Source organism: Grammomys surdaster, unplaced genomic scaffold (genome assembly GCF_004785775.1).
Source record: "Grammomys surdaster isolate TR1022 unplaced genomic scaffold, NIH_TR_1.0 125832, whole genome shotgun sequence".
Lineage (NCBI taxonomy): Eukaryota > Metazoa > Chordata > Mammalia > Rodentia > Muridae > Grammomys > Grammomys surdaster.
The window spans coordinates 2166795-2188062 of record NW_021620660.1 but is presented as its reverse complement, the minus strand read 5'-3'; the positions used below and the strand labels follow the sequence as shown (position 1 = coordinate 2188062).

The window sequence follows — 21268 nt, the reverse complement described above, 5'->3', positions numbered from 1 at the left end:
TGTGTGTGTGTGTGTGTGTGTGTGTGTGTGTGTGTGTGTGTGTGTGTAACAGTTGGTAAAGGAAAAGAGGCCATGAATTTAGGAGGGAATGTGGGTGAGCATAGAAGGAGTTGAAGGGAGGAGTAGGGAAATGGTATAGCTACAGTACACATAAATAAAACTTAAAATTTGTAGAAAAGAGTTATTTCAAAATGAGAAACTGAGTGCCTGAATAACATATGTTAGTGATTAACTAAGTCACCAATAATGTATCAGTGTCACCTTAAGGAATCAAATCAAAACACTTCGCTTGGAGTCATTTAACAAGAGCAAGTTCTGATTTGAGTTATCTGCTTCATGTTCCCTGTGTCTTCCATCCTTTGTCTGTTGTGTGAATCTACATCTGTGCTTACCTATGTGTCTTCTGTCTGTATGTGTTTGTCCCTAACAAAGGGCTCCACTCCCTGTCTACTGAACAGCATAGAAAGAATCACAGTGGGAAAGAATGGGTTACTTTGCAGAAATCTTTAATAGAGTTTTTAAACTGGATTAAACCACTGGCTCCAATAGATCCCAATTCATTCAAATAACAAAAGTGATTGTTTTATCAATAAATAACCTTAAATGAATGCTTTCAACCCTTATGGTTGATTTGAGGAAGTTGCATTCAACTTCTCTGTATTGGCTGCTTTCAGCAAGTGATACAAATGTGTTCTAATGGGTTAAAGTCATGGAAGAGTACATAATTTAAGATTTTAGCTATGCCTTAGCTTAGCTTGTAAAAGTTGATTTCATGGGTAATCCAAGGCAAATAAGGTTGGTTGTTACGTAGTTCTTAAAGGCACATTAGTTGGAGTACATAGTAGATTGATCTTAAATTGTAAGTGACTTCAGGATGTATTATTAACTTTGCTATGAGTTCCAGCGAATGTTCCAGTCTCTTAGAATGTAAGAGATATTTTTATAATGTCACAACTCTGCATTTTTCTGGGGGAAAGTGATAATTTAAGAAAAGTGAGAGAAATGTCTGAGGATGAGAGAGGTTTCAAAGTATTCCATTGTCTAAAGAAGTTTTTATGGCCATGGGGGAAAGTGTAGAAAGGCTGATGTAATCTCTATTAAAATTGATGAATTCTCTGGGGTCTCCTGAGCTAAGCTAATGGATCACCCACATGATTTATATCAGTCTCCCTGGCCCAGGCAAGGGAATTATCATGTTTATCACTGAAGAAGCATTTTAGGTGTTTCTCTTACAACATTGTCCCCTGCCTAGCTAGTTATTGAGTCTTGTTGACTGAACATAAATTATTTAAAAGAGTAAGTTACCCCATTGTCCCTGTAAGTGTTGGATAGTGGAAAAGGATTTCTCCCCAAAGACTGCTCTTGGTGCTTGACTTTTCTCTCTTCTCTTGGAATGCTGAGTAAACCTTAAGATCAATGCAGTAACGGACCACTGAATGCTCAGCCATTACCTTGGACCTGAAGCATCTTCAGAGGCATTGTGCATGTTTGAGTCACATATCTGGCTGCCATACTGGTGAGGTAGAGTAACAGAAGGGTTCAGATGTAAATGTACTTAAAGGAAGGAATGTGAGGATGCCTCTTTGAAAAAACATACTGGAAGGGAAACCATAACCAGAAGGAAAAGCATGGAAGAGAATATAAGATGGACAGACTTGTCTCTGGCTTGTCTAGCATCTGACAAAACCCATTCTCCCCAGTACTGCTCTTCTCTGTCAGTTTTGTCCAGGCCATTTAGAGGGCCAAATCCCAGGTCCCACAGTTGAACAGTGAAACAGTCAAGCTGCTTTTCAAGAAATTAGTTTTTCTGTGTTATGAACAATGCTAAATGAGTAAATTTTCACCCCTGGGTTTCACATAGCATTGAATACCTTTTCCTAGATAGACATGAACTCATCCCAGATAGGGTGCTAATGGCCAACCAAAGAAACTGTTTTACTCAAATGTAGCTTAGTGAGCCCATAAATCTTTGGCCTATGTACAGGAGTACAAGTCACTCCAAGGAAGTAGTGCCCTGGGAAAGCTCACCCTGGCATGGGAGATGACTCATTGTATCTCATTGTATCTAAGTGATTCATTGTCCACTTGGCCAGTAGAAGCACTTTCCCCCCCAGCAATTGCTTACTGATACCTTAAGAATACTGTAGGCTTCAGATATCAGAGACTTGAAAGTTTTGTTTACTTCTTGGGTTTTTTGATCCTCTGTTATTCCTATAACAGGGAATGTTTTAGTTGAAAAGACACAACATAGCTAACAGAGCACAGAAACAATCTTCTTTGAGCCAGTGCCCAATAGAGTCGCTTTACCTGACTTCTCAAGTAGAAGGAACCAGTGTGAGAGCCAGACACACAGTACAACCACCCGTCATGGCGCCATTGTGACTCTATTCCTGATACATACAGGCCTATGGTCATCTGAACAAGAAATATAGGCTCATATATTTAACTCTTGGTCCTAGTTGGTGGCCTGTATGTGGAGGTTATGGAACCTTAAGAGGTGTGACCTTAGTGGAGGAAGTCTGTCATTGGAATTGGGTTTTGGGGGTTTATGGCCTTGTCCTACTCCCTGTTCTTTCTGCTTCCTATGAGTGTATGATACTGTGATCAGCCAGCTTCTTCCTCTGTTTCCATGCTTTGTCTGCCTGTTGCCATGCCTTCCTCACCATGATGGACACCATCCTTCTGGAACAATAAGCTGAGTAAACCCTTTCTTCCTTAAATTGACTTTGGTCATGGTATTTTATCACAGTCAAATAACAGTAACTAAAACAGGGTCTCTCCCCACTCTGGAGATGTGCAAGGTGAAGGATGTGGAGAAGAGCTCTTGATCCAGTGTGGTTCCCGCTCCCTCTACCCCTTGCTTTCTTTTTTTTTTTTTTCTGCTGTTCTTTTTTTTTAATTATTATTGGATGTTTTATTTACATTTCATATGTTGTCCCCTTACCCCATCCCCCACCCACCCAGGAACCCCCTATCCCCTCACCCCGCCTCCTTCTTCTCTGTGGATGTAACCCCTACCTACCCCCCCACTCCCACCTCCCCACCCTCAAAATTCCCACCCCCTGGGGCGTCCAGCCTTCATGAGGTCAAGGATCTCTTCTTCCACCTATGCCCAGCAGGGCCCTCCACTCTTACATATTCAGCTGAAGCCCTGGATCCCTCCATAAGTGCTCCCAGGCTGGTGGTTTAGACTCTGGGAGCTGTGGTTGGTTGGTATTGTTGCTCTCCTCATGGGGCCACAAACCCTTTCAGCTCCAATGGCCTTCACTCTAACTCCTCCATTGGGAACCCCATTATCAGTTCAATGGCTAGTTGTGAGCATCTGCCTCTGAATATGTCAGACTCTTGAAGACCTCCGAGGAGACATCCATATCAGGCTCTTATCAGCATGCACTTCCTGACTTCCACATCAACATCTACCTTTGGTGACTGCACATGGGATGGATACTCAGGTGGAATGGTCTTCAGACGGCCCCTCCTTCAGTTTCTGTCCCTCACTTTGTCTCCATATTTGCTCCCTTGAGTATTTTGTTGCTCCTTCTAAGAAGGACCGAATCACCCCCACTTGGTCTTCCTTCTTCATGAGCTTCATGTGGCCTGTGAGTTGCATCTTGGGCATTTAAAGGTTCTGGGCTAATATCCAATAATCAGTGAGTGAATACCATGTGTGTTCTTTTGTGATTGGCTTACTTCATTCAGGATGATAATTTCTAGCTCCATCCATTTACCTAGGAACCTCTCGAATTCATTGTTTTTAATAGCTGAGTAATACTCCATTGTGTAAATATACCACATTTTTTGAATCCATTCCTCAGTTGAAGGACATCTGGATTCTTTCCAGCCCCTGGCTGTTATAAATAAGGCTGCTATGAACATAGTTGAGCATATGTCCTTGTTATACGTTCGAGCATCTTCTGGGTATATGCCTAGGAATGGTATAGCTGGATCCTCAGGTAATGCTATGTCCAATTTTCTGAGGAACTGCCACACTGATTTCCAAAGTGGTTGCACCATCTTGCAGTCCCACCAACAATGGAGGAGTGTTCCTCTTTCTCCACACCCTCGCCAGCATCTACTATCACCTGAGTTTTTAATCTTAGCCATTCTGACTGGTGTGAGATGTAATCTCATGGTTGTTTTGATTGGCATTTCCCTGATGACTAAGGATACTGAACATTTCTTTAGGTGGTTCTCAGCTGTTCGAGTTTCCTCTGTTGAAAATTCTTTGTTAAGCTCTATACCCCATTTTTTAATAGGGTTATTTGGTTGTCTGGAGTCTAATTTCTTGAGTTCTTTGTATATATTGGATATTAGCCCTCTATCAGATGTAGGATTGGTAAAGATCTTTTCCCAATTTGTTAGTTGTCGTTTTGTCCTATTGACAGTGTCCTTTACCTTACAGAAACTTTGCAATTTTATGAAGTCCCATTTGTCAATTCTTGATCTTAGAGCATAAGCCATTGGTGTTCTGTTCAGGAACTTTTCCCCTGTGCCCAAGTATTCGAGGCTCTTCCCCACTGGGGTAACCAGATATACCCCTTGCTTTCGAAAACCCTGTTCTCTGTGGTTGACCAGATAGCTGAGCGCAGCGTTTGATTACCTACCAGTAGAGGCTTAGGGAGACTGCTGTGGAGAAATAACACTTATAAATTACCTAACCTGTGCCGTTTTCTTAAACAGCCTGCATAGAGACAGCAGTACAGGTAAGGACTAAGCCGAGGAAATAACCTAGTCCTCAACCTGAAATCTGATTCCCAGATCAGGGTGATAGACTTGGCCACCCATTCATACCTCATTGCCAAATTCATGTTACTCCATTTATATTTTTTGTGCTGTGTGATTTAAATGGTTATACATTTGCTATCAAATTAAAATATTGCAAGGTTCTGGGAGGATTTCTATTTTTTCATTTCCCATATTATCCTGCTGCTGTGGCCGGGTATGTATTTCTTAATCTCACTATATCTTAATCTGAATCTTATTGAATCAGAAACTAGAAAGACTATTTCCCAAGACAAGCCTGAATCAAATTGATTTTAAATGAGCAGCAGTTAACTAAAATGAGAAAAGAAGAAAAAGCTGGATCCTAGGAACTCAGTGTAGACTTTAAAAAACTCTATAGAGCTAATGAAACTCATAGGAGTGTGACGATCCATGAAGTCAGATGACCTCTACCCTACTGCAGCTGAGTTATTCAAGAGTCACCAATTATGAGAAAATGAGTACTTTCTAATCAATCCATTGGGATTGCTAATTATAGAGTTCATAGTATTTATGATACTTTCCCCCAGGTACAAATAAAAGTATAATTCTTCAAGTAAATGCCACAAACCAACTAAAATACAAGTAATGTTGGCTTATGCAAGTTTGAGAAGGTATCTTCTGATGATAAATAGATCTCTAAAGAAAGGGCTGGCAAGCAGTCGTTCCTCCTAGAATCCACGATGTTTGGCTTTGACCTTGGGTATGTTGATTAGATGGAAGTTAAATGACCATTAGGGTATGACTGAATGTCTCAACAGACAAGAGCACTCTGTTTAGGGAAAACAAAACAGGCCTACAATCAAGTAATGTTGATAGAAAACGAATCAGAAAAATTCCCTTAATCTGTGATGCTTTGACTTGGTAACAAGTTTGATAAAAGCTCTGATGGCTTGTGTCTGTGGAGGTGGAAACTGTATTTAAAATATGTGATGTTAAGTATGCATAGATGTACAGTATTAAGATGACCAGAACGTCATGCATCCATACTCAGCTCCAAGCTCGTCAAACTATATACATCAAATATGCAGCTCTTTGTCTATCAATTATACTTTAATAATTTTTCTAAACTGATTAGGAAAGCAAAACAGCTTTTCCCATCTACCTGGACTCCACCCTCCCCACACACATACACACACACACCCGTATACATATACGTGCTGGTTTTGAAAATAAAGAGAGATAAAAAGCTCTCAGTTTAGGTCCATCTATTCTCAGTCCTGACCATACTAAGTGTCATCTGAGGAATGACTCCTAAACAGAAGCTGCTTGTGCTGAGAACCATTGTTACCTTGACTCCTCCCACAAAACTGTACCCCCTGGAAGACCCACCTGACCATCTCCTCCGTGTGTGAATTATACCCACAAGTAAAGGGTTCTGCATGGGTGGGACTTACTGCTACCTCGTTAAAAAGGAACTTTTCTAGGGTATGAAAATCCTCTAAAAGAAAGTCTGGAGATGCAGTCCTTCAGACTGTGCTACAAGGAGGCTGTATATAAGTTATATCATACATGAAAGAGGTTGCTATGGGAAGACCAATTTGGAGATTGATGGCAGACTTTGGAAAGGGTGTGTGTGTCTAACACATTGGTGGTCTTCTCTAAAGGAACACTGTTGGAGAGATGTGGTGGAGAAATGTCACATTGATCACAGATGACCTTGCTTTAGAGAAAAGAGGCAGACCCTAGACACCTGTAGGCTTCGGAAGCAAGCAGCTCACAAAACTGAGAATTGTGGAAGGGGACGTGCAAAAGATTGTCACAGTCACTAGAATGCCAGGAACCTCTGTGTTCCTTCAATAGATTATTAGACAAATGTTTGTGATATTTGGAACCCTTCCTCTGATGTCCTGCTATATTGCACTTATTTTCTTCAGTAAGACTGAGACCAGGATGTCCATGACATGACATAACATGTCATGATGATATTTGGTAGTGTCTCAGTTGAGATCACTGATAGACCAGTTATAGTGGGTTTGTGACTGGTGTGCAAATAACCCTACCTGTAAAATTGTGGTTAGTAAAATCTCAGTCTATAGTAGAATTCACCTTTGACTCCATCATCATTTTATTATTGATTTGAGTAAAAATATGGAAGTCATACTGTGACAATCAGTTACAAGATGTAGGTGGAAGAACTCTGTTTTCTCTTCCTTCCTTGATGATCCAGATTTTTGAATGCTATTCATATACTAATGAAGTTTGTTTTCCTGATTATTTTATTAAAGTATGAAACCTGATCTACATCTAGTTGTGAGCTATGCATGATGCCTTTCTTCCTGTCTTCTTGCCTTGTCTTCTGCTGTCAGAGCTCCTATCTCTTCTCCTTTGTGATGCTTTATCAGCTAACCTGACACCAGAGTCACTCTGTACCCTCTAGTAGTTTCCTTTGCTTTGCCAGACACTCTCCTAGACTTTAAGAAGGTACAGCTTTTGGAATCCAGCTTGAGATCTCAGGAAGACTTGCTATGTTTTCAGACCCAGTCTGACTGTGGAATTATGGGACATTGCAGTAGTGCTAAGGAAGCTGCCATTGAGTCACAGGAAGGAGGAAGAAAATCAGTTACACAATAATTTGAATTCCTGGGTCCCAACGAATGTATCTCATTGTCATCAGTTAAGTATCAAAATCTGAAGAAATAATAAAGTCCTTGAGTGACAGAATGTGGATCCCAAAATAGGGTAAAATAAAGGCTAGATTTTGTAAGTTGACATTGTTTGAGGTAGTTATAAAGTATTTACATCCTCAGGCTTTACTGGGCCAGTCCAGGATGAGAAGGCAGAGCTTACTGAGGTGAACCTGAGTGTTGTGTTGTGAATGAACACTCCTGAAGAGAAGCTGTGTCTGCAGTGGTGACTGATTAGAACTACAGCACTCTAAGAGATTGGAATGTGGCAGGCCCAGAGCCGTGTGACCTTCTTACCCACCACTGCATCAGAATTAACATCCTGTAGCTAATGGATGAGCATCTTTTCCAATCTATTAACAGACTGCTAGTTTCCACCAACCCCGAAGCTAAGAATGTCATCATATGGCATCTCAGACCCACAGAAAGCTTCCCCCAGTCTTGCCATAATCACTTCTCTGATGGACTCACCAATATGTTTTTAAATTGTCAGGATTTATGACTTTATTCTGTAAAACTATAAAATTTTACAAAACTGCTTCCATGTTCAAATACAGAATTTAGGGTAGTTTAAATCTGTGTTCCTGGCCATGGTCAGTCAGAATGACTCCAGAATAAACTATGTCATATTTCCTATAAGATGAGAGTTGTGGTCTTTGCATTGAGAAGTTGACAGTTTCTTCACCATTTTCTTGTGTTGAAGTTGGTTAAAAAAAAATAGTAATGAGGCGTGGGGAAATGGGCAAGAATTGGGATTGGGAAGTCAAGATTGTACCCAACTTGGGAATAGTCTCCCAAGGAAGGGAAGAATTATAATTGGTAGCGTTGTCTAAACAGGTCCAGGATGTCAAGTTAAAATATTTAATATTGCATAGAAACAAGTAAAACAGAAAAACAAAAACAAAACAAAAAGAAACAAAAACAACAACAAAAAACCCCAACCTTCCTAGGGGGATGACAGAAGCCAATTTTAGACACAGGTTTTGTTTGTTTGGGACTTTCCCAACAGTAGCTCTGAAAAATATGCTTTATGGTACAGCCTATTGTACACATATTTACATATGACAAAAATCTGTTCCAAAAAACATTTCTTACAAAAGAAGCCACATGACCTTTTCAAATCAATTTTAACCTTGATAGTATTAGTTATCACCCCTAGAGATTGTAAAATGCTGTAAGTGCATTGCCAGTTCATCTCAAACCAACCCCATGCTGTACCTTGTGTAACCTGTTAGTCATCATATTACTTCAGACCTTTAATGATTGGTACTTACTAACTATAGCAAGCTCTTCACATAAATGCTTCAGTCTTTTCTGGGACTCTTTCTAGGGAATGCAAAGTTCCAAGTTGAATTGGGAACCCCTGCAGCTGGTATTAGAGGTGTTGCTGACTCCTGTCTATGGCTCAGCTTAGGGGCTTCCTGCCATTTGCATAAGGGTTATGATGTTATCCTTTCAGTTTCCCAAGCAGCAGGGCTGAGAATGAAAAGGGAAATCAAGAACAGAGAAGGTGGGCTGTCATTAGTGTTTGGTTCAACTGGTAATGTTCCAGAAACCTACTGACTTCCTGGCTACTTTTCTTGTTGTGAAAAAAGTACATGGCAAAAGTACTTAAGTAAGGAAGGGTTCATTTTGCCTTACTACAGTCTAGCCTAGTGAGAAGTGACGGCAGTGAGCATGGCTGGAGCTGTGACAGTAGGAACCCCCGGCAGCTGGTCACAGTGCACTGGCATCAGGAAGCAGAGGGCAGTGGATTTGGGTACTGTGCTCACTTTTGCTTTCTGGGATGGTGTGAGACCACAGCCCATGAAGTGTCTTAGCAGGATGACCAAGGCAAGTCTTACAAAGGACAACATTTAATTGGGGATGGCTTACAGGTTCAGAGGTTCAGTCCATTATCATCAAGGTGAGAGCATGGCAGCATCCAGGCAGGCATGGTGCAGCAGAGCTGAGAGTTCTACATCTTTGTCTGAAGGCTGCTAGTAGAATACTGTCTTCCAGGCAGCTAGGATGAGGGTCTTAAAGCCCACATCCCACAGTGACACACCTTCTCCAACAAGGCCACACCTCCAAATAGTGTCACTCCCTAGGCCAAGCATATACAAACCATCACATGAAGTGTATCACTCATGTTAAAGATGGGTCTCCCTGCTTCTGTTAAACATCTCTGGAAATGTCCTCAAAAACAGGCAAATTTGGATGTTTGCCTTCAAGTCCCATCAGGTTAGCAATCAAGATTAGGCATCATGCTAGCCAAATTTGCTCTTGCTATCAGCATACAGTAACCAGAGCAAAGAGGTGCTACAGTAGCCCTTAAGTCTTATTTTTTTGGTTGTTTGCATCTTACGTATGGTTACTAGACTTTGCCAAACCACTTAAATAGGTGTCTGTAAGAAGTGAATATATCCTATAACCCTTGCTCTTATCTATTCTGTTGTTTTGTAACAAGCTACTCCAAGCTTTCTAGTTGAAACACCATGCTTGTATTACCTCAGTCTCTGTAGATGCTAAGTGTGAGCCCAGCAAAAGTAGTTTCTCTGCTCACGGTCTCACAAGGCTGAAGTAAAGAGACTGGTTCAGTTGAACTCTCATCTAACACTTGGAGTCCTTCTGGTTCTGTTTGGGCATGAGCAGCTTTCAGGCCCTTATGGTTTTATGACTACAATTTATCTGAGATCGTTTACAGAGTCTAGAGCTCACCTTCATCCCACATGGCTTTCCCATACTTGTGACTCTTCTTCAAACTCAATAGGAAAATATCCAGTCTGCTCTGGCAAGGTCTTATATTCCATACAATGTTAATTGTATAGTCTTGTGAGTGGACATCTCATTTTGTGTATAGGACCCTCTGCACTGGAGGGAGAGGCAAGTAGACACTTAGCATTTATATTATGAGTCTAACATAGTTTTGAAGAATGTTCATTTTGCAAGCCATGGTGAGAACCAGATCTTTCTCTTTAGTTTATAGTTGTCTGATTTCTACCCACCCTAACAGCAAGAGTCCAATATCTCTCTTACGTGTTCCTCTCTCCCCCCATACATATATGCTTATAAAGGAAGATATTCTTTGTAACATTCGTTACACAAGAGTGCTGACATGATTGAGGAGATGAAATACTGAAGAAGCTTTATGAGTCATCCCAGGCCTACACTAGGTCTCATCTCCAGTTAGGGACTTTCTTAAGTGGTTCTTTGGCATTAGAATAGCCCTTGAACATGTCTTAGGAGTCTGGGTCCCGCCAGAAGCCTTGGGTATGTAGAGATCTGAGGGATGAGGGAGCCTGAGCAGATATAGTCTTTATGTGAAGATGAGGTCCTACAGTCATTTGAAAGGTTCCCATCATTCTATTTTGCTATTAAAGAAGCTGAGGCTGATAGAGTTTAGTAACAGAAATCACATAGCTAGTAAGTGCCCGGACCTCCTCAGTTAACTACACTCTGTAACCTGTGCTTTTAACTTGTGAGGCATATGGAGGTAGGTCCATCTTTCTCATGATCCTAGATAAAAGTCAGCGTAGAACACATCCTCCCTATTATTTATCTGTTGCATAGCTTTCTTGGAGCATGGATCTGGTAGATTTGATGCTTTTTCTGGTCCTGGAGCCTCACCAGAAGGAATCCATTTTGATTTTCCTTTCTAAGAATGTTTATGCTTATAGTGATTCTGAATGGAACCCCATGGTGAGAAAATCTACCCCTTTTAACCTAAAATTGTGCTCTCTCTCTCCTGCAGATGCCGGTCCTATGAAGATTGCTGTGGCTCCCGGTGCTGTGTACGGGCCCTCTCCATACAGAGGCTGTGGTATTTTTGGTAGGTTACAATTCTTGCTTGATCTTGGAAAGTTCCAGCATCAGCATCGTGCAGCTTCTTTGACCAAGCCCACTCAATCAGTCAACAGGTTCTGCAGCACAGGAGTGAGGATTAAAAAGAAAAAAGATGATTAAACAATATTGCAGCATGACCCCAGCCAGTTCTGAGGCTGAAGGCTGAGGCGGGTTTATTTTTTCTCAATTTTCTTTTAAACCATTTTAATTACATGGAAGTATTAAGTCAGTTCTAGGTTTAGGAACTAGCAATACAATAGATACAAATAGTCAAGGAACAAGCAAGGCAATAAGCAAAGTCCTGCGATCACTCCTGTGATCACTGTCATGATCACTGTTTCTAAGGGCTCATCAGGATGACAAAAATATTGGAGCCTACTTCCCTGTCCTAGCCCACAGTCATATTCATGCCTGAAGCCTACTTCTTTGTTCTAGCCTAAGACGTAGACTCCTGACTGAAATTACTTCTCTGTTTTAGCCTAAAATTAGATTCTTGCCTGAACTTACTTCCTTGTCATAGCCCCATGTCAGATTCCTGCCTAAAGCCCCAAAAGTTCTCCACATTTTCCCCCTTTATTTTATTTAAAAAGACTGAGCCTGTCTTAGGTCATTCTGACAAGAATGCCCCCTTACCTGTCATCAATATGCATTTTCAAAAGCAATGCATTTCTGTCTTAGGTTGGTAAGGCACTGCAGAAGGTTGCCCATCCTTGGCTTGCCAGCCTGTTAAATCTGGGGGTCCACTTTTAGTTTCAAGCCATGTACTTTGGCTGCCCACATGTTGATATTGTTAAAGAAAAGCTTTAACATGATGGGCAGGAATAAAAGTATTCCCAGGACAAAAAGAGCTAGTATGATCAAACTATATATGCCATTCTTGAAGCTTGACAAGGATGGAAATACTGACATCAGGCTATGAATAAATTTTATCAGCAGTATCTGCTGGATCATAGCTCAGTGGAACAGCATTCTTTAAATTCATAATCTCAGTGTGCAAAGGTAAAACATCCAGAGAGGTATTAGAATTATGCCAAATACCCTGCAATTGTCTTTGTACCTTTTCCCAATTATAGTGGCTGCCATTGTAAATTTTAGAGGTAACACAAATCCATTGGTATTTGCCATGACACGTGAGATGGCTCCTTACATTTAAACCCTGAACCTCCTCTTCAATAATTTGAATAGTATCATAATTTGAATAGTATCATAGTATCATTATTCCAAATGTCTGTCTAAATCCTCTTGAATACTCAGAATATTAGTAACATATTTTTGCTAAATGATTAACAAACATAGCTGTCTAAACTTCTGTGCCAAAGCAATTGCAGAAGGAGTGGTGCTAGCTATTAATGTAATCAAAGCTGCTATGCCAACAATAATCAAGGCCACTACCCTCTTGCTTCTGCTTAAACCCTGACCCATTTCTTCTAGTAATTGCAAGCTTTTTCCAGAATACCAAGATTCTGTAATACTCACAGGCAATAAAACAAGCTGGTTGATAGACCACCATAGAAGACATGACAGTTTTCAATACACTAACACAATTAGAAAGTGAACAATCAACACAACTTACATTGAATATTGTAGAAGAAACAAAAGTAATTTTAACATGACAATTAAAGGAGCCTTAACACATGCATTAACACTTGTTTGAAATCCAGACCCTGTCCCAACTTTATCTCTTGCTATCATCATAGAGAACTACAGCTAACTTCCAAATATGTCACTGAAAATGTCCAGAACCAGCCTTCCAAATGAAGACTGTTATTTCTAATATTGAATTCATTTCTAGACCAGTCCATGAATGAGTCAGAATAACTGGTCACATTAAAGGAAGTAGAAGGGTCATTATAACTTCTCCTTTTGATTCTCTGTCCCACAAGGTCTAAAAGCTTGAAGCTAGGCAGCTTGTCCAATCTGGGATATAGGCAAGCAAAGGTGGGTCAGGAAAATATGTCCAATATAGTTTCCCAGTCACCATTGTACAGAACACTCTGAAAGCTCACAGGTCAGCATCATTCTTTGTCCCAGCATCAGCATGTCTCACTGTTTTCTCTGGCAGCCCCCATGCTCCTGCAGCATCCTGCAGAAGAAACACAAACATTCCCTTTTCCCCATATTTAACACCTGATCTGTGTCATGCCATATGCCTGTAAATGGATCCTTCCATTTCACCTAGGCATAAGTATGCCTAGTTGTAGGATACCATAGACACCCAGCAGTGAGTTCTTTGGCATCCAAATTTTAAAATTTTTAAAATAAAAAGAACATGATTGAAAAGTTTGTGGTGTAAGAGACTTAACTCCTCCTATTTTTTTATTTTATGAAGATATTGTTTTAAAGTTCCACAATACCTGTTTCTTAATACCTTGCCCTTGATTAAAAGGAATCCCAGTAGTATGGGTAATATTAAATTGTTCACAAAACATCTCAAATGTTTGCCTGTAATAGCCAGTTCTATTATCTGTTTTAATCTGTTTGGGAACACCCAGTATAGAAAAACAATGCAGACAATGACTAATTACGTTTTTAGTTGCTTCTCCTGTTAAAGCAGTTGCAACTAGAAAGCCTGAAAAGGTGTCAGTAGTCACATGTACATATTTTAATTTTCCAAAGTCAGAATTAATGAGTAACATCCATTTGTCATAATTGATTAGGTATGAGTCCTCAAGGATTAACACCATTACGTGGTACAGGAAGAAACTGAGGGTATTCAGGACATGTCTTTATAATTTGACATGCCCATTCTCTAGAAATACTAAATTGTTGTCTCAAGCTGTTACTATTTTGATGATGTAAAGAATGAGATTGTTTTGGTAACTGTTCCTGTGTCAGGCCTATAACCTCCCTGGTATACAAATCTGCTGTGGCATTGCCCTCACTAAGGGGTCCAGGCAGTCCAGTATGAGCTTTTAAATGTCCTACAATGTTAAGGAACAGTATGTTCTCTTAAATTGAGTTGTATTTGCATAAATAATTGCAAATAGAGAATTAGCAATATCTAATAAATGAACAGTTTCAAGTAATTGTAAGCCATGAGCTCTATATTGGCTATCAGTATACAAATTAAAAGCTTAGTTTTTCAGCATTTCCAAAACAGCAGCTACAGCACGTAATTCAGTTATTTGTGCTGAAGCAGGGAGAAACTCAAGAGAGTGAACATGTGATTCAATCACATATGCTGCCTCCCCATTAGATGAGCCATCTGTAAACACAGTAAGCGCATTTTCTATGGGCTGCATGCATAAATTTATAGGAAATACAAAAGCATGCGTAGAGGAAAACTGTAACAACTTATCTTTTGGAAAATGGTTATCAATTTTGCCTGAAAAGTTTGCACAGGCAATAGGCCAAATGTCAGTACTCTGCAACAACAAGTTTAACTGCTGTTTGGAATAAGGAATAAGTATTTCATCAGGTTTTCCCCAAAATATTTTCTTGATTCTATTCTACAATTATGTATTAACAAAGCTACAGCTTCATAATAGGGTGTTAAAACTTTACTTGGAGATGAAGAAAGATGAATCCACATTAATGGTCCCTGAGTTGTAGCAAGGATGCAAGCAGCCAACAATTGATCATAGTGTACATAATGTATCTGCTGTTGGCTAATAGCTTCCTCCACCTTCTGCAAAGCTATCCATTCCTCAACAGTTAATTGTTGAGGGGAATAAGGATTTGGATCCCCTTGAGAGTATCAAACAGAGGTTTAAGTTCTCCTGTAGTAAGCTTAAGATGAGGTCTTAGCCAATCAATATCTCCTAACAACTTCTGAAAATCATTAAAATCAAACTATCTCTTTTTTTGCATATACCCCTGCAAGCCAGAAGAGGGCACTAGATCCCACTACAGATGGTTGTAAGCCACCATATGGTTGCTGGGAATTGAATTCAGGACTGCCAAAACAGCAGTCAGTGCTTTTAGCTGCTGAGCCATCTCTCCAGCCCTAACTATCTTTTCTTATTGTAATTTTCTGTGCCACAATCTGCTTAGGATATAACTGAGGTCCCAAATATTGAAAAGGACATTGCCTTTGAATCTTTTCTGGAGCAACAAACATTCCCCAAGATGTTAAAGCTCGTTGTATGAGAGCAAAGGCTTGCAGTAAAACTCCTTCAGAGGGATCAGCTAACAAATATCCATGTAATGAATAATATATACTGAAAGATTCAAACTCCTAACTTCTTGTACCGAAGCAGCAACAAAATTTCTTACATAATGTAAGGCTATTAGCCACTTCTTGAGGCAAAACTTTCCAGTGATCACTTCATGGATTCTCCAAAATTACAAGCAAACTCATTAAATTCAAACCTCCCACAGTCACCAGAATGTAAAGGAACGGTATAAAAACAATTCTCCAAATATATAATAATTTTATATGCATTTCTTGGAATGGCAGCTAGAGTAGGCAAGCCATGCTGCTATGCCCTCACAAGTTCCATAGCCTCATCAACCCTTCGCAGAAAACAGTGCAACAATCTCCACCTGCCAAATTTTTTCTTAATTACAAATATGTGTGAGTTAAAATCCCAAACCTGTGATCTAACTGCAAACTGCTGCCAATGGAACACTGATAGTTCAACCACAGTGAGTTTCCCTTGTAACACCAGAGCACAACCATAACTTTGGAAAGCAAAACTCCAAAGAACAATCCAGTCTCTAAAAACACCAACTGAATTACCACCATGCTACAAAGTTTGGCTGCCAATTCCTGCACACGAACGAAAGACAGTACAGCCTCCAATACCTCAAAGAGACACTACCCTAAATCTTTTATAAATCTTTATAATACATACAATATTACCTAATTTAGACATGTCTTTAGAGACCTGTTTCCCTGGGTTGGCTCATGTCACATATTGCTGTTCAGAATGACTCCAACCCTGAGTTACCAGTTTTAAACCAACTTTCTGTTACCAATGTTACAAATTTTTAATCATACCCCATAATCTTATGAGCCAATAATCTATAGCCAAGATATGCAGAACATATTTATACTTTTAAACCCAATCAGAAACAAAAATTAAATAGCTACACACATTTACTTATTTAAACCAGACAAAATTCTTACTTTTTCTAGCTGTAATTTCAAGAGAGGTGCACCTTGTCACCTGCTGAACCTAATAATCATAGTCACAGATTTTTCTAGGAGAAACAACTGTCAGCTCCTTACCATAGAAGCCAAAAAACTGCTGGCCCATTTAAGAGTGGCTTTGACAGACAATGAGTCCATAGCAGGGCTTCTCCAGCTGTGCTAGACTCCTAACTATAGGTGCAGGGCTCCAAAGGCCAATTGAAACTCCTTTTTATTTTTAGTTTATTTTTTATTTTTTTCTTTTCTTTTTTCTTTTTTATTGAAATGAGTTAAAACTAAATCAAGGGATGAGCAATTAGATAAAGTTTTAACTAATTTTTCCTTTGAACATGAAACACAGAACAATATTCAAGCAACGAAACAAAAATATAGACATGACACAGACATGGACAGAGTGGTGCACCAAGGACAGACAATAGACAGAGAGGGAAGCGGATTAGATGTCCCACAAAAGGGACCCAGATATCCTACCTAAGGGACCCAGAACCAAGCATTTCTCCAGTAGGAGCCAGAGAGGAGGCAGGATGTCTCCTGACCTCTGCCTGTTCCTAGGAGAGCTATGAGACAGGTTACATTCATTTTCCTTCTATTTCACCAAAGCATCAACAGATAGTAGGGGAGGACTGCTTTTCCCAAACCCATGTATAGGGTGTAAACTGTCTCTAGTCAGGGTCCAAAAACTAAAAGCATCTATGAGACTTACCTTCACTTCTCTAGATTTTAGCATAACTCTAAACACATACACAAAACACATCTCACCATTACCTTGTCCTTCTACGAGGTTTACTTACCGCTGGCCCAAATCTTCACTTTCCTTTGCACACGCTTCCAATTCCCATGGTGTCCTTCACTGTATCCCGGTTACTGGAGCTCCAACGTTGAGGTGCCATCTGACCAAGCCAGCTCAGTCAGTCAACAGGCTCTCCAGTGCAGGAGTGAGGATTAAAAAGAAAAAAGATGATTAGACAATATTGCAGCATAACCCCAGCCAGTTCTGAGGCTGAAGGCTGAGGCGGTTTTTTTTTTCCTTCAGTTGTCCTTTGAATCATTTTAATCACATGCAAGTATTTAGGTCAGTTCTAGGTTGAGGGTCTAGCAATACAATAAATGCAGATAGTCAAGGAACAAGCAAGACAATAAACACAAATAGTCAAAGAACAAGCAAGGGCTCTTTCTCTTGACATCCATTTGAATAAAGAAGTCAGCACGGACGGCAAGTGTTACACAACAGATTGTTTTCTTTATAATACAGAACCTTGCACTACCCGCAGCTCCTTGATCAGGCTTGGGCATTTAGCATCTGGGCATCATCCGCTCACTTGGGCCATGGCTAGGTGTCCCTTGGGCACAGGTAGCCATGCCTGGATGGTTGTACTTCCCCCAAACAGTGTTGGTGTTCTACCTTTCCCCTTTTCTCCTAGCTGCTAGAGTCCAAGCCTGTAGCTGGCAGAAGATGGCATACAGCCTGAAATAACCCATGTGACAAAGTTGCACATTGCCACACTTTATTTAGGCTGTTGAGAGCTTAGCATGTCCTGTAGCTAGCTGACCAAGTGTAAGCTCAGGGTTTTCAAAGTCAAAAGGCTGCAATTACATCCTTTTTTTTTTTTTATTGGATATTTTATTTACATTTCATATGTTGTCCCCTTACCCCATCCCCCACCCACCCAGGAACCCCCTATCCCCTTACCCCTCCTCCTTCTTCTCTGTGGATGTAACCCCTACCTACCCCCCCCACTCCCACTTTCCCACCTTCAAAATTCCCAACCCCTGGGGCGTCCAGGCTTCATGAGGTCAAGGATCTCTTCTTCCACCTATGCCCAGCAGGGCCCTCCACTCTTACATATTCAGCTGAAGCCCTGGATCCCTCCCTAAGTGCTCCCAGGCTTGTGGTTTAGACCCTGGGAGCTGTGGTTGGTTGGTATTGTTGCTCTCCTCATGGGGCCACAAACCCTTTCAGCTCCTTCAGTCCTCACTCTAACTCCTCCATTGAGAACCCCATGATCAGTTCAATGGCTAGTTGTGAGCATCTGCCTCTGAATATGTCAGACTCTTGAAGGCCTCTGAGGAGACATCCATATCAGGCTCTTATCAGCATGCACTTCCTGACTTCCACATCAGCATCTACCTTTGGTGACTGCACATGGGATGGATACTCAGGTAGAAAGGTCTTCAAACGGCCCCTCCTTCAGTTTCTGTCCCTCACTTTGTCTCCATATTTGCTCCCTTGAGTATTTTGTTGCTCCTTCTAAGAAGAACTAAATCACCCCCACTTGGTTTTCCTTTTTTATGAGCTTCATGTGGCCTGTGAGTTGCATCTTGGGCGTTTCAAGGTTCTGGGCTAATATCCAATAATCAGTGAGTGAATACCATGTGTGTTCTTTTGTGATTGGCTTACTTCACTCAGGATGATGATTTCTAGTTCCATCCATTTACCTAGGAACCTCTCGAATTCATTGTTTTTAATAGCTGAGTAATACTCCATTGTGTAAATATACCACATTTTTTGAATCCATTCCTCAGTTGAAGGACATCTGGGTTCTTTCCAGCTCCTGGCTATTATAAATAAGGCTGCTATGAACATAGTTGAGCATATGTCCTTGTTATATGTTCGAGCATCTCCTGGGTATATGCCTAGGAATGGTATAGCTGGACCCTCAGGTAATGCTATGTCCAATTTTCTGAGGAACTGCCACACTGATTTCCAAAGTGGTTGTACCATCTTGCAGTCCCTGGAGGGTCTTTACAGTGTGACCCTTGGCCTTGTGAAACATAACTCAAGGCCTTTCCTCCAGGGGAACCAAGTGGGGTTTTTGATGTTTTGTTTTTTGTTTTGTTTGTTTTGTTTTACATATCAGAACACTTGCTCAACAGGGAAGGAGGAGAGAGAAGACAAATGTGGCTCCCAAGGGAAGGAGGTGTTGGGGGTGTGTGGAGGGAGCAGGGGGTGGGGAGGGGTCAGGACAACCTGACTTTTCTTAAGCTGTTTCCTTCTCCACTTTTCAACCCTTAGAAACATTCATTTAACTCAAGGTATTTGTTGTTTGACAAAGTGTAACAACCAGTTAATTAAACAGAGGCTGACCATTAGACCAGATATAGCAGTTAGTAGAATTGTGTGTCAGACTCCAGTCCTAGGGAGCCAGTGTGGCTAGTCCTATAGAGAGCATTATGATTAATATTTCCATGTGTCTAAAGTGCACAGAGGCTATAGTGACCCTTATCTCCAAATGTTCCCTGTTGAAGTCCTCAAGCCTCTGCCATGTGGAGACTTGATGGCTTCCAGTGGCAGCAGTACTCAAGAAGCTGTAACTGTCACCTCTAGGAGGTGACCCAGAGAGGCTGTCTGGAGGTTTCAGGGTCCAGGTCTCCTCCTCACCCACGCATGGCACTTGCAACTTAGTGTTTAAATGAGTGGCCATAGCTCAGCTGCCATGCTGACCCACCCTATGGCACAGGCTCTGTCTTAGATTAGCTGACACTTTCTTGGGGATCTCAGACACAATTGGGTAATTACTTCTTAGCCCTGAGGATTTTAGTTTTGCTAAGAGGATAACTGAAAGCCAAGGTATGTCAGCTCTGGAAATACCGAGTACAGAATAATTGCTATTTGCCTCTGGGTAGCAGTACCCAGTTAAATCTAATCAAATTGATCCTGGTGGTGGTGGCAGCGAGTTCCTCACTACCCACCCCAATGTTCTGGGTTCCCAAATGAAACACACACACACACACACACACACACACACACACATATGCATGCACACACGCGCACTCAGTGCCTTTATATTTTGATATGCCTTAAACAGCTTAATGGCTGGACTACTTCTTAACCTCCACTTAGCTAATCTACCTCCCTCTGATATTCCCAAGTTATTACTTATTAAAATCTATATTACATCTTAGCTGCCCTGGACCCAGTCGGGCGGCCCTCCTGGGGCCACTCTTCCCCAGGTCCTACATGGTAATATCTCTCTGTCCCCGTCTTTCTCAGCCACCGCGTCTTTCCTATCTTCTTCGCGGTATGGCGGATCTCCTTCTTCCTCCCAAGGTCTCTTGCCTGAGAATCCTATTCTCAATGCTCAATTTCTCCAAATAACTAAAGCTTAACAGAGTTATTAAATGGTTAGATATATATGTTTAGGTTTTTTTGTTAACATAAAATACACCATTAAATATACAGGAATCTTAATCATAAAACATACATTATCCTTAAGTCCCATCATTATTTTCTTGGACAAAATTTTTATTTTATCATAAAAAATCGATTCTTGATCCAAAATATATTTTAACCTTTTTTAAAACCAAAAACATAGCCTCATACTTTATAAGACATTTCATTCCTATTTTTTAAATTTTAATTCTCTAAACAAGAGTCAAATTCAAGATAGATACATGACACACTATAGCAAATTAAGATAACCTGTACCCAGACTATTAACTATTGACCATTTTTTATTGCAAGTTTTGATAATTTTTCCAAATAGAATTTTACAGTTTTTTTTCACTGCCACCCTCCTCTTCCCTCCAGTGATTTTACAGTTCCTGAGAGGAAGAAAATTTACATTTCCTCAAGAACTTTAAAGATACACCTGACTTTGAATGGGAGAAAAAAATGTTAATAAGAACTAAGAAAGAAGCAAGCATTCAAAAAACATCTGAAATTATATTTAGCCACCTTAATCTTGATATATAAAGCTTTCTGATTAAAAAATTAAATACTATGAGATGTAACACTAACAAACTTACCATTTGCTGTAGAAAATTTTTCTAAGAAGTGTTAGACAATATCTATTTTTATTGAAATCTTTATAGAATATATATTCTATATAGGTTATGGTTATGGTTATGGTTATTACATATACAGGCAGTGTTTTCATTGCTGCATAGGTGGGCACCTTTCCTATTATTAGTTTTTTTTTCCCCAGAAAATCTTGAGGTCTCATGCAGTTCATCCTAATTA

General features: G+C 40.4%; 1 protein-coding gene across 1 annotated transcript in view; it reads left to right on the top strand.

Annotated features, from left to right (window-relative positions):
- Positions 1-21268, top strand: part of Vopp1 (VOPP1 WW domain binding protein) — a 67643-nt gene that overhangs the window by 32866 nt on the left and 13509 nt on the right. Inside the window, exon 3 of the mRNA XM_028789405.1 lies at positions 11122-11199. Coding sequence (XP_028645238.1) covers positions 11122-11199 — 78 coding nt within the window. The remainder of the gene's footprint in view (positions 1-11121; positions 11200-21268) is intronic.